Source organism: Cuculus canorus, chromosome 2, assembly GCF_017976375.1.
Source record: "Cuculus canorus isolate bCucCan1 chromosome 2, bCucCan1.pri, whole genome shotgun sequence".
NCBI lineage: Eukaryota > Metazoa > Chordata > Aves > Cuculiformes > Cuculidae > Cuculus > Cuculus canorus.
The window spans coordinates 160223545-160236780 of NC_071402.1; the positions used below are offsets into that span (position 1 = coordinate 160223545).

A 13236-nucleotide genomic window follows, 5' to 3' on the forward strand; every position below is an offset into this window, starting at 1 on the left:
CATCAGATGTTCTCCAGCTCCTCCCCAGCTTCGTTGCTCTTCTCTGGACACTCTCCAGAGCCTCAACATCCTTCTTGTGGTGAGGGGCCCAGAACTGAACACAGTACTTACGGTGTGGTCTCACCAGTGCCGAGCACAGAGGGAGAATCCCCTCCCTGGACCTGCTGGTCACACCGTTTCTGATCCAAGCCAAGATGCCAGTGGCCTTCTTGGCCACCTGGGCCACTGCTGGCTCATGGTCAGTTGCTGTCAATCAACCCCTCCAGGTCCTTCTCTCCAGCCACTCTTTCCCCAGTCTGGAGCGCTGCAGGACCCCCAAGTGCAGGACCCGGCATTTGGCCTTGTTAAACCTCATCCCATTGGTCTCATCCCAGCAGTCCATCCTATTCAGATCCCTTTGGAGCCTCCGTACCCTCCAGCAGATCCACACTTCCACCCAGCTTAGTGTCACCTCCAAACTTGCTGAGGGTGCACTCAACGCCTTCATCCAGGTCATTGATGAAGACCTTGAACAGAGCTGGGCCAGCACCGAGCCCTGAGGAACCCCACTTGGAACTGACCTCCAGCTGGAGGTAACTCCATTGACCACCACTCTCTGGGCACAGCCATCCAACCAGTTTTCAACCCAATCCCCTGCCCACCTCCCACAGGTTGCTCCAAGCCCCATCCAACGTGGCCTTCAACACCTCCAGGGATGGGGCAGCCACAAATTCGCCGGACAACCTACTCCAGGGCCTCAGCACCCTCACAGGAGAACATTTCTTCCTAAGATCTCATCTCAATCTCCCCTCTTGCAGCTTCAAACCTTGTCCTATTCCTGCAATCCTTAATCAAGAAGGTCTTCCCAGTTTTCTTGGAGCTCCTTTCAGTCCTGGAAGCTGCTCTAAGGTCTCCTTGGAGCCTTCTCCAGGCTGAAGAACCCCAATTCTCTCAGCCTGTCCTCCCTCGGATCAACTTTATAAACCAAGATCAAACCCAAACGTGAAGCATTTCAGCAGTAGACACCGAGAAGAAGAAGAAGAAGGAACTCAACTCCTGTAGCTTCCACGTCGTGTCTCTCATCCAGCTGGAAGAAAGCCTCCAAGAAGGGATTCAAGAGGCATTAAGTCCCAATATGGAAAATTTATAGCACTATAAAAGCTAAAATGCCTGGAATTGCCAGCTGGAAGAACTTCTACCCAAGCTCCGGGGCCAGCAGAGTCCATTAAGACCCTTCCCAGGACACATCCACCCAAGTAGCGACCAAAACCCGGGAAGAATGGGATGAAATAATGGGGAAAAAGGAGGATTTATGAAAATAATTCGCTTTTGGTGCTGTTTCAGTTTTGGTGCTCTCCTCTTTGTGCTCAGTGCCAGAAGAAGACATTCTTCTATTGGAAGTTTCCACCATGAGAAGTTGCCACACAAGAAACACCAAATAACTTTAAAGCTCTATGAGAAGTTCCCACCACGAGAAGCACCAAACACCTTTAAAGCTCTATGAGAAGTTCCCACCACGAGAAGCACCAAATACCTTTAAAGTTCTATAGGAAGTTTCCACCATGGGATCCACCAAATACCTTTAAAGCTCTACGAGAAGTTGCCACCACGAGAAGCACCAAATACTTTTAAAGCTCTACGAGGAGTTGCCACCATGAGAAGCACCAAATACCTTTAAAGCTCTATGAGAAGTTCCCACCACGAGAAGCACCAAATACCTTTAAAGCTCTACGAGAAGTTCCCACCACGAGAAGCACCAAATACCTTTAAAGCTCTATAAGAAGTTCCCACCACGAGAAGCACCAAATACCTTTAAAGCTCTATAAGAAGTTCCCACCATGAGAAGCACCAAATACCTTTAAAGCTCTACGAGAAGTTGCCACCACGAGAAGCACCAAATACCTTTAAAGCTCTACGAGGAGTTCCCACCACGAGAAGCACCAAATACCTCTAAAGCTCTACGAGAAGTTTCCACTGCTCGTCTTTTAAACTCCTCCAGGGATGGAGATTCCACCACCGCCACCTCTGCTGGAGCTTGAGGACCCTTTCCGGTTAGGAATTCCTCCTAATATCCAACTTAAACGTCCTCCTGGGCACCTTGAGGTCAGTTCCTCTCATCCCATCTCTCCTCCAGGGAGACCTTAGAGCAGCTTCCAGGATTGAAAGGGGCTCCAGGAAAACTGAGGAGGGCCTTTGATGAAGGTGTGGGTGGACAGAACGAGGGGGGAGGACTTGGAATTGGAAGGGGAAAATGTAGATGAGCTCTCAGGAAGGAATTCTTCACTCTGAGGTTGGTGAAGCCCCGGCCAAGGTCGCTCAGATAAGTGGTGGCTGCCCACTTGTGGCTGGAGGTGTTGGAGGCCACGTTGGAGGAGGCTTTGTGCAACCTGATCCAGTGGGAGGTGTCCCTGCTCATGGGAGGAGGTGGAACAAGGTGGGCTTTGAGGTCCCCCCTCCCACCCAAACCCATCCCATGAGTCTATGACCATCCACCATCTCTCAGGCTACCAACAACACCCCATCTTCACCCCATAACTCACTCCAACCTTCACGAGAAGACACTTCCCAACACCCAAACATCCCTAAATTCAGCCTTCGTAGGGTGGAACCTTCAACTCCAAACCCTTTGTCTTCTCGGTGCCGTAGATGTTCTGCAACGTTCCGGCCAAGAATGAATCGCAGCTTTAATAGCAAATCCTTAACGTATTTATTTCTTCGACGATTATAGGAGTTTAATCTTCTGCCATGGGCAGGGACACCTCCCACTGGATCAGGGTGATCCAAGCCCCATCCAACGTGGCCTTCAACACCTCCAGGGATGGGATTTGGGTGTTCTGGTTGAAGGCAAATTAAAATCATGGAACTATGGAATGGTTTGAGCTGGAAAGGACCTCAAAGCTCATCCAGTTCCACCCCCCTGCCATGGGCAGGGACACTTCCCACTGGATGAGGGTGATCCAAGCCCCATCCAACGTGGTCTTCAACACCTCCAGGGATGGGATTTGGGTGTTCTGGTTGAAGGCAAATTAAAATCATGGAACTATGGAATGGTTTGGGTTGGAAGGGACCCTAAAGCTCATCCAGTTCTGCCCCTCTGCCATGGGCAGAGACACCTCCCACTGGCTCAGGGTGATCCAAGCCCCATCCAATGTGGCCTTCAACACCTCCAGGGATGGGATTTGGGTGTTCCGTTTGACAGCAAGTTAAAATCATGGAACTATGGAATGGTTTGGGTTGGAAAGGACCTCAAAGTTCATCCAGTTCCACCCCCTGCCATGGGCAGGGACACCTCCCACTGGATCAGGGTGATCCAAGCCCCATCCAACGTGGCCTTCAACACCTCCAGGGATGGAGCAACCACCACTGCTCTGGGCAACCTGGTCCAGGACCTCCTCACCCTCACAGGAGAACATTTCTCCCTAAGATCTCATCTCAATGTCCCCTCTTTCAGCTTTCCCTCGCCCTGTCCCTGCCCTCCATGATCAAAAGCCCTTCCTCAGCTTTCCTGGAGATCCTTTCCAGACTGGCAGCTGCTCTAAGGTCTCCTCAGAGCCTTCTCTTCTCCTGAACAACCCCAACTCTCTCAGCCCGTCCTCGGATGGGAGGTGCTCCAGCCCTTGAAGACAACTCCTCTAAGATCCAACCTACAAACCTCACGCTTTGAGGTACAAAAGGCAACGGTACCAAAACTACGCTGTGGGTGGAGCAGGAGAAGAGCAGAAGAAGTAGCACCGCACGGTGTCCACATCTCCTTCCTGGAGGTACCAAACCTGGAGAGAAACGACCTCATTTAATTGGGTTCTCCTGAAAGCCTTCAGAAAATCCAAGTCCAGTTGGGAAGTCTCCTAAGATCCCGTCAAAAACAACAAACCCAAGTGAGAAACTTGTCTGGAAACTTGTCTTGGAGACCAAGTGAAGGACTCCTCCCACGACCGAGACAAATTCAGACAGGAAAAGACTATTTTTCTTTAAAGAAATTGACTTTTTGGAGACATTCAGGCTTAAAAAATGAGATGGAAAACCTTCAGGCTCTCTCAGGCAACCAGAGGCAGTTTTCTTCCTTCCCTACTCTGGATTTTACACCCATGGGATCATCATTGTGTCCTTCATAAAGCAGAAGGATCAAAAAGGGAATGCAGGTGTCAAACCGAGCCCTTCTCTTCCATAACCTTCTCACCAAGAGATGAGAACACACCCAAGAACCCAAAATTGGGCGTTTCACCCCAACGCCATCACCAGGAGCTTCTGCCTTGTGTTGAGGGAACAAACATCACTGACCATCTTCCCTAAAGAAAAGCAGAAAATAGAACCCAGATGAGTCTCAAGACTTTGTTTCCCACCCCACCAAACTTTTTGGTGCCCCGATCCACGTCTCTTCTTCCAGGGCTTGTCCTCACCTCCAAGTCTCCTCACCATCCCTCAAAAGCTTCATCCCCCTACTCAAAGCCTCATCCTCCTGCAGGTCTCATCGACACGAGCCAACCGTGTCCTGGGCTGCATCCAGAGCAGCGTGGCCAGCAGGGACGGAGGGGATTCCGCCCCTCTGCTCCTCTCCTGGAGACCTCAACTGGAGGATTGGGTCCAGTTCTGGAATCCTCACCAGAAGAAGGAGATGGAGCTGTTGGAACGGGTCCAGAGGAGGCTCCAAGGATGATGGAGAACCTCCCATCCGAGGACAGGCTGAGAGAGTTGGGGTTGTTCAGCCTGGAGAAGAGAAGATTCCGAGGAGACCTCAGAGCGACCTTCCAGGACTGAAAGTGCATCCAGGAAAGTTGGAGAGGGACTTTTTCCAAGGGCCTGGAGTGATAGGATAAGGGGGAATGGCTTTAAATTGAAAGGAGATTTAGATGAGACATTAGGAAGAAATTTAGAGAGAAGGACATTGTGGGGGACCTCATCTGGAGGATTGGGGCCAGTTTGGGAATCCTCAACAGAAGAAGGAGATGGAGCTGTTGGAATGGGTCCAGAGGAGACCATGGAGATGATGCGAGGTCTGGAGAACCTCCCATCCGAGGACAGGCTGAGAGAGTTGGGGTTGTTCAGCCTGGAGAAGAGAAGGCTCCGAGGAGACCTTAGAGAGACCTTCCAGTACCTGAAGAGGCTCCAAGAAAGCTGCAGAGGGGCTGTTCCCAAAGGCGTGTGGGGATGGGACGAGGGGCAATGGGGATAAACTGGAGAGGGGCAGAGTTAGACTGGACATGAGGAGGGATTTCTTCCCCATGGGAGTGGTGAGGCCCTGGAAGAGGTTGCCCAGAAAAACTGTGGCTGCCCCATCCCTGGAGGTGTTGAAGGCCACGTTGGATGGGCCTTGGATCACCCTGATCCAGTGGGAGGTGCCCATGGCAGAGGGGTTGGAACTGGATGATCTTCAAGGTCCCTTCCAACCCAAACTACCCTATGATTCAGGAAGCGAAAGAAACATCAAGTCTCAAATGCCCCAAACGCTGTCCCAACGAGTCCCAACAGCTGCAACGCATGTTGAAAACCCCACTCGGAGGCGCAACCAAAAACCTGAAGTTTTAGACGGTTTGAAGGTGCACTTTGCACTTCAACAAAATCACCGCGGGCTTCAAACGGGTTGGGCCTAAACCCTGGTCCCACCCAACCACCCACGTGCCCCACCAAGCTCCACCAGCCTGAGGAGATGCTGGACGGCGGGGAGATCATCGTCCCTCAAAACGGAGTGGGACTCAAGTTGAGGAGGTGGTCTACGTGCAGTGAAGCACCGAAGAAGCATAGAATGGTTTGGGTTGGAAGGGACCTCAAAGATCATCCAGTTCCAACCCCACCCTGTCACGGGCAGGGACACCTCCCACTGGATCAAGGGGATCAAAGCCCCATCCAACGTGGCCTTCAACACCTCCAGGGATGGGGCAGCCACCACTTCTCTGCACAACCTGTTCCAAGGCCTTCCCACCCTCACGGAGGAACATTTCTTCCCAAGATCTCATCTCAATCTCCCCTCTTGCAGCTTCAAACCGTTCCCATCGCCCTCTCCACGCCCTCCCTGATCAGAAGCCCCTCCCCAGCTTTCCTGGAGGTCCCCAAGAAGCAGAAGAGAAGTTATTCCAACCGTAGGGCGTGCAACAGAACCTACTGCAGCACCTTTGGTTTCCATCGCAACGTGTGGACGCAAGTCGAAGAACTCCTTGTGATTCCCAATCCAACTCTCCTCACGCGATGACCCCACCAACGCATCACTTGTCCACCACAGACGATCTCGGTGTCTCATCACAAGAAGCACCAACTCATCTGAGGTTTGGCCACATCAGCTGCACCACAACAGCTCCATGAAGAGCACAAAGAGATGAAGCTCCTTCCGCTCACAGCTTACGATACAAACATCCACCAAGTAGGTCCAGGTCGACGTTGAGCAGCTCCATGGAGAAGACGTAGACCTCGCTTGCAGCTTGGCAGGAGCTACAGGGACTCAGGACAGTCGCAATTTTAGCATCCAAAGGGGCGAGGCGAGCTGGGCTTGCTGGACGCTGATGTTCTCAAGAACCTGAGCAGCCACGTGGGACGTGGAGAGTGAGCGAGCAGGTGAAAGCCAACAGGAAACCTTTGGTAAAGACCATCGGCATCTACTCAAGTCACCTGTAGATCAGGTCCTCAACTCAGTATTCCACCTCCTGCAGTCAGCGCTGAGCTCCACCACAGCACCAACAACGTTCCATCATCTTCAAAGTCAGATTGGATGGGGTTTTGAGGAACCTCATCTCATGGTTGAAGCCTCTGGTGGTGGTTGGACTGGATGATTCCTTCCAACCCAAACCATTCGGTGAATCATTCCCATGGGAAACAAGGCTGAGCCTGAAGATCTACCCAACGCTCTCCAAGCCCCCACACCTCACAAGCAGCACAACTCCAACGCTTGGAGCTCCAAAATCACCTCCTCCAAAGAACAAACCACGCGCAATCCTCTTCATCCCCCCACAAAGTGGGAATGAGAACGGAGAAAGCCAACATCTCCATCCACAGCAATTGTCCTGCAGCCACCGTGGTTGGTTTTGAACAGTGTCCTCCACCGCAGTGGGTCACTGAGCTTTGGAAATGCTCAACCAGTTCCTGGGACGCATCGCACGGGGCGTTTCTACCACGGGGACGTTCAAGAGCAGAGAAGGAGGTGAAGAACCTTGAGGAACCCCCACCTCCAGAGAAAACCCTCACCGAGCTACTGCAAATAGAATCAGGGCATCGTTAAGGTCGGGAGAAAAAACTCATAAGGTCATCCAGATCAACCATCAGCTCAACCCCGTGCTCACTAAACCATGGCCCCAAGCGCCACGACCACACGCTGTTTGAAGCCCTCCAGACATGGAGGTTCCACCAGGATGTGGATCCTTTTCTGGATGTCTCAGTGGAACATCTGCCACGGGGAGAAGACGGAGCTATAGAACCATAGAATGGGTTGGGTTGGAAGGGACCTCAAAGATCATCCAATTCCAACCCTCTTCCATGGGTAGGGACACCTCCCAATGGTTCCAATTCCTCAAAGCCCCATCCAACGTGGCCTTCAACACCTCCAGGGATGGGGCAGCCACAGATTCCATGGAGCAACCAAGGCCAGGGCTTCCCCACCCTCCCAGGAGAACATTTCTTCCTAAGATCTCATCTTAATCCCCCCCTCTTTCAGCTTCAAACTGCTCCCCCTCATCGTACTCCAGCACTCACTGATCAAGAGCCGCTCTCCACCTTTCCTGGAGCTCCTTTCAGTCCTGGAAGATGCTCCAAGGTCTCCTCAGGACGAGCACGTCCCAAATAAGACACACCATTAACGAAGCAACAAACGCAAGTCCCAGGCTTCAAAACAGGGAAAGAAGGCTCCTAAAAGCCTTCCCCATCCTTGGAAGTGTTGAAGGCCACGTTGGATGAGGTTTGGAGCAACCTAATCCAGTAGGAGGTGTCCCTGCCCATGGCTGGGGTTGGAAGTGGATGATCTTTAAAGTCCTTTCCAACCCAAACCATTCCATAGTTCCATGATTCTAACTTGCTGTCAACCAGAACACCCAATTCCATCCCTGGAGGTGTTGAAGGCCACGTTGGATGGGGTTTTATCTTCCAACTCAAACTATTCTCTGATTCTATAAACCAAGCACAGGGTTTGCTTTAGGCTCTTCCATCCCAGGAGAGATGCAGGAGCCACGTCAAGCGCAAATCCAAGTGAACTCTTCCATCTGAAGAGGCTTCAGAACCTTCCAGGTGAGGACAGGCTGAGAGAGTTGGGGTTCTTCAGCCTGGAGAAGAGAAAGCTCCGAGGAGACCTTAAGAGTGACCTTCCAGTCCCTGAAGAGGCTCCAAGAAAGCTGCGGAGGGGCTGTTCCCAAAGGCATGTGGGGATGGGACGAGGCGGAACGGGGATAAACTGGAGAGGGGCAGAGTTAGACTGGACATAAGGAGGAACTTCTTCACCACGAGAGCGGTGAGGAACTGGAATAGGTTGTCCAGGGAAGCTGTGGCTGCGCCATCCCTGGAGGTGTTGAAGGCCACGTTGGATGGACCTTGGATCCCCCTGATCCAGTGGGAGGTGTCCCTGCCCATGGCCGAAGGGTTGGAATTGGATAATCTTTAAGGTCCTTCCAACCTAAACTATTATTCTACAAACTCTCACTCATTGGAGAAGCCTCAATGGGAGGAATCGATCCTTTCGGCTCCACCGAAGCCGTCGGATTTCTCCAGGTGGGTACGGACAGAGCCATCGGCTCTGGCTCAGAAAAAAGGTTTGCTCTGTTGTCCTTGCTCAAACCGCGCCATTTTTAGCTTTGCTTCCGAGCCGCTCGTTGCACGGTGACGTGCCGAGCGCCCACCGCCTCCTTCCCACCCCGGAGCCGCCGCCGCCGCCAAGTTTACGGAGCCCCCGATTGCTTCCAGTCTAAAAAAATATCCAATTAGCCTTTAAAAAGGGGGAAGAAAAAAGGAAAAGGAAGGAAGGAAGGAGGGATAAATCCCACCGTAAGCGGTAGCGTTCGCTCACGAGAAGCGGCCAAAGAGGCGCCCGTGCCGGGATGTTGAGGGGAGCCGGGAAAATCCCGGGGGGGAGAAGGGAAGAGGAGGTCAGAGGCGGCGGTGTCCTGTCAGAAAATGGGGTGAGGGGAAAGGAATGGGAAGAGGATTTGGGGGGGAAGGGACGGGATTGGGGGGGTTTGGGGAGGGGGGGGGTTGGGGGGAGAAACGGGATCCAGAGGAGGAACGGGATTTGACGAGGGGAAACGGGATCTAAGAGGTGGGATGAGGTTTGGGGGGGGGAGACAGGAGAGAAGAGGTGGGATGGGATTGGAAGGGAGGATATGGGGAAGGAGGGGGGGAAAGGGGGTAGGAGGGGGGGAAAGGGGGTTGGAGAGGGGGGAAAACGGGGTCGGAGGGGGGGGAAAGGGGGTCAGAGAGGGGGGGAAAGGGCTTGGGGGGGAAACGGGGTCGGACGGGGGGGGAAGCGGAATTGGAAGGGAGGAAACGGTTGGGGAAATGCGGTCAGGGGGGAAGGGGAGGGAAAGGAGATTGGAGGGGGGAAATGGGGTTGGAGAGGGGGAAACGGGGGGGGGAAAGGGATTGGAGGGGGGAAACGGGGTTGGAGGGGGGAAAATGGGGTTGGAAGGGGGAGGAAACGGGGTTGTAAGGGGGAGGGGAAATGGAATCCAAGAGGGGGAAACGGCGTACAGGCGGGGGGAGGAAGCGGGGTTGGAAGGGGGGGAAACGGGGTCCGAGAGTGGGGGGAACGGGGTCGGAGGGTGGGGAAACGGGGTTTGGGGGGCAAAAGGGGGTCCGGGGAGGGGGGAAACAGGATCCAAGAGTTGGAATGGGATTTGAGAGGGGGAGATGGGAGTGAAGAGGTGGAATGAGATCTGAGGAGGGAAACGGGATTTGAGGGGAGGAAAAGGGAACCAAGAGCTGGAATAGAAATTGGGGGGGGAAATGGGATCCAAGAGGGGGAAATGGGATTGGAGGGGGGTTAAATGGGATCCAAGAGGGGGAAATAGGATTGGAGGGGGGTTAAATGGGATCCAAGAGGGGGAAATAGGATTGGAGGGGCATTAAATGGGATCCAAGTGGGGGAAATAGGATTGGAGGGGGGTAAAATGGGATCCAAGAGGGGGAAACGGGATTGGAAGGGGAATAAAACGGGATCTGACAAGGGGAATAAAACGGGATCCAAGAGGGAAAAGGATTTTAGGGAGGGAAATAGGATCCAGAGGAGGAAGGGGATTTGAGGGGGTAAACAGGATTTGAGGGGGGAGATGGGAACCAAGACAGGGAAGGGGATTTGAAAGGGGAAACCAGGATTCAGAGGGAGAATGGGATTTGGGGAGGGGAAACAGGATCTAAGAGCTGGAATGGGATTGGAGGAGGGAACGTGATCCTGAGGGGGAATAGGATTGAAGGGGGGAAATGGGATGGAAGAGGGGAGACAGGGTTTGAGGGGGGGAAATGTGATTCAAAGGTGGGAGAAACAGGGGATGAGGGGGAAGAAATGGGATTTCTGGGGGGAAAAGGAGGGAAGACGAGGGGGACCGAGGGAAGACCGAGGGAAGACGGAGGGAAGACGAGGGGGACGGAGGGAAGACGAGGGGGACGGAGGGAAGACGAGGGGGACGGAGGGAAGACGAGGGGGACGGAGGGAAGACGAGGGGGAAGGAGGAAAGACGAGGGGGAAGGAGGAAAGACGAGGGGGAAGTAAAGAAGGAGAAGAAGGAGAGAGGGAAGAAGGAGAGAGGGAAGAAGGAGAGAGGGAAGAAGGAGAGAGGGAAGAAGGAGAGAGGGAAGATGGAGAGAAGGAAGATGGAGAGAGGGAAGATGGAGAGAGGAAGAAAGAGGGAGAGAGGGACGAGGGGGAGAAGGAGAGAAGGACTGAGGGGGAAGGAGGAAGAGGAGGAGGGAGAGGGGGAAGAAGGAGATGGAGAGGGAGAAGAGGGGGAAGGAGGGAGAATGGGAAGAAGGAGGAGGAAAGAGGGGAGAGGGAAGAGCAGGATGGAGGGAGAGAGTGTCGAAGGGGAGAAGGAGGAGAGAGAAGGGGGAGAGGGAGAAGGAAGGGGAAAGAGGAGGAAGGAAAGGAGGAGGAAAGAGAGGGGGAGAGGGGGAAGGAGAGGGGAGAGGGGGAAGGAGAGTGGAGAGGGGGAAGGAGAGGGGGAAGGAGAGGGGAGAGGGGGAAAGAGAGGGGAGAGAGGGAAGGAGAGGGGAGAAGGACAGGAGGGGAGCGGGGAAGGCAGCGGAGGCCTCGCGGAGGCCTCTCCAGTCCCGTCGGGCCCCTCTCCCCGCAGGGCTCCCCGCCCGCCCCGTCCCCCCCGCACTCACTCCGGGGTCGGGTGCTCGGGGTCGTAGAAGTCGCCCATGGCCGGGGCAGCGCGGGGCTCGGCTCTCAGGGCCCGCGGGCGGCCCCGCGCCTCAGCGCCCGCCGCCGGGGCCCCGCCATCGCCTGCCGGCCCGGGCCCCGCCCCGGGACCGCCCCCCGCCCGCCCCGCGCGTCACCGACCCGCCACGCGCCTGCCCGGACCCGCCCCCGCCCCGAACGGACCCGCCCCGGACCCGCCGCCTCACCCGCCGGGCCACGCCCACCGCGCTCGAAGCCACGCCCACGCGGTTCAAAGCCCCGTATGGCCGAGCCACGCCCACCGCGCGAGACAGACAAGACGACCGACCGCCAGGCCCCGGCCAACAGGCCACGCCCACCGCCCTCTAGGCCACGCCCACGAGGTTCAAAGCCCCGTATGGCCGTTCCACAGAGCCACACCCACCGCGTGCGAAAGGCAAGCCCGCCGCTCGCCAAGCCCCAACAGGCCACGCCCACCGCCTGACAGGACACGCCCACCGCGTGCGAAAGACAAGCCCGCCGCTCGTCAGGCCCCGACCAACAGGCCACGCCCACCGCCTGCCGGGCCACGCCCGCCAGCAGAGAAGCCACGCCCACCGCCCGCAGGCTCTGCTCACTGCGGGTGAAGCGACTCCCATCGCCAGCCACAAACCGCCCACCACCTGCCAGGCCACCAGCAGCGAGGCCACGCCCCTGCCCTCAGGCTGTGGTCACTGCGGGTGAAGCCACGCCCATCGCCAGCCAAAATCCGCCCATCGCCTGCCAGGCCACGCCCATCGTCAGCAAAGAAGTGTCCACTGCCCCACCAGGCCACACCTACCGCCATGATAGGCCACACCCACTGGTTTAAAGCCACGCCCACAATCATCAAAGCCCAGTCCATGCAGCTCAGGGCCCCATGTGGCCACGCCCACACCTCTCAAAGCCACTCCCACAGCCCTGCCAGCTAAGGGTAAAGCACACCACCCACCAGACCACGCCCACAGGGGCAAAGCCACACCCACCACCCCTCCAGGCCACGACCATGTCACACACACAGAATCACATACACAAGGTTGTCGATCATAGCGACGCTCAGCATCGGCCAAGACACATCCACTGCCCACAGAGCCACGCCCACTGCACTTAAAGCCACGCCCACCGCGAGCAGAGTCACACCCAATGCCCTTGAAACCACGCCCACTGTTCTCAAAGCCACACCCACCGCCCTTCAGGCCACTCCCACAGCACTCAAACCTCGTCCACCATCCTCGAAGCCACGCCCACAACCATAGAAGCCACATCCATCACCCAGCCAGGCCCATATGGCCATTCCCAAGGGGCACAAAGCCACCTCCCGCTGCAATGAAAGACACGCCCATTGCCCCATCAGGCCCTGCCCACAGCGAGCAAAGCCACGCCCACCACCCAACAGGCCATGCCTATTCTATGGTCACACCCACTGTGCTCAAAGCCACGCCCACAACCGTCAAAGTCACGCCCATAGCCCACCAGGCAATGCCCACACTGTTCACAGCCCCCGTATGGCCGTTCCCAAGCCGCACAAAGCCACGCCCGTCGCACTTGAAGCCACGCCCATTGTGCTCAAAGCCACGCCCATCGCCCACATCAGTCAAAGCCCTGCGTGGCCATGCCCAACTGCGCTGGAAGCCACACCCATGTCACTCATAGCCCCGCCCACCCACTTGCCAGGCCACGCCCATAGCGTCTCACTGGGAACTCACCAGGGATGAAACAGGGCCACTGGGATCTCACTGGGATCACCAGGGCTGAACCGGGGCCACTGGGATCTCACTGGGATCTCACTGGGATCACCAGGGCTGAACCAGGGCCACTGGGATCTCACTGGGATCTCACCAGGATCACCAGGGCTGAACCAGGGCCACTGGGATCTCACTGGGATCTCACCAGGATCACCAGGGCTGAACCGGCACCACTGGGATCTCACTGGGATC

The 13236-nt window shown here is 55.7% G+C and overlaps 1 protein-coding gene across 1 annotated transcript in view; it reads right to left on the reverse strand.

Moving 5' to 3' along the window:
• The window catches only part of SETD2 (SET domain containing 2, histone lysine methyltransferase), a 71802-nt gene extending 60395 nt beyond the window's left edge, over nt 1–11407 (reverse strand). The window contains exon 1 of the mRNA XM_054059204.1: nt 11266–11407. Coding sequence (XP_053915179.1) covers nt 11266–11303 — 38 coding nt within the window. The 5' untranslated portion in view covers nt 11304–11407. The remainder of the gene's footprint in view (nt 1–11265) is intronic.
• Nucleotides 11408–13236: the final 1829 nt, after the last annotated feature.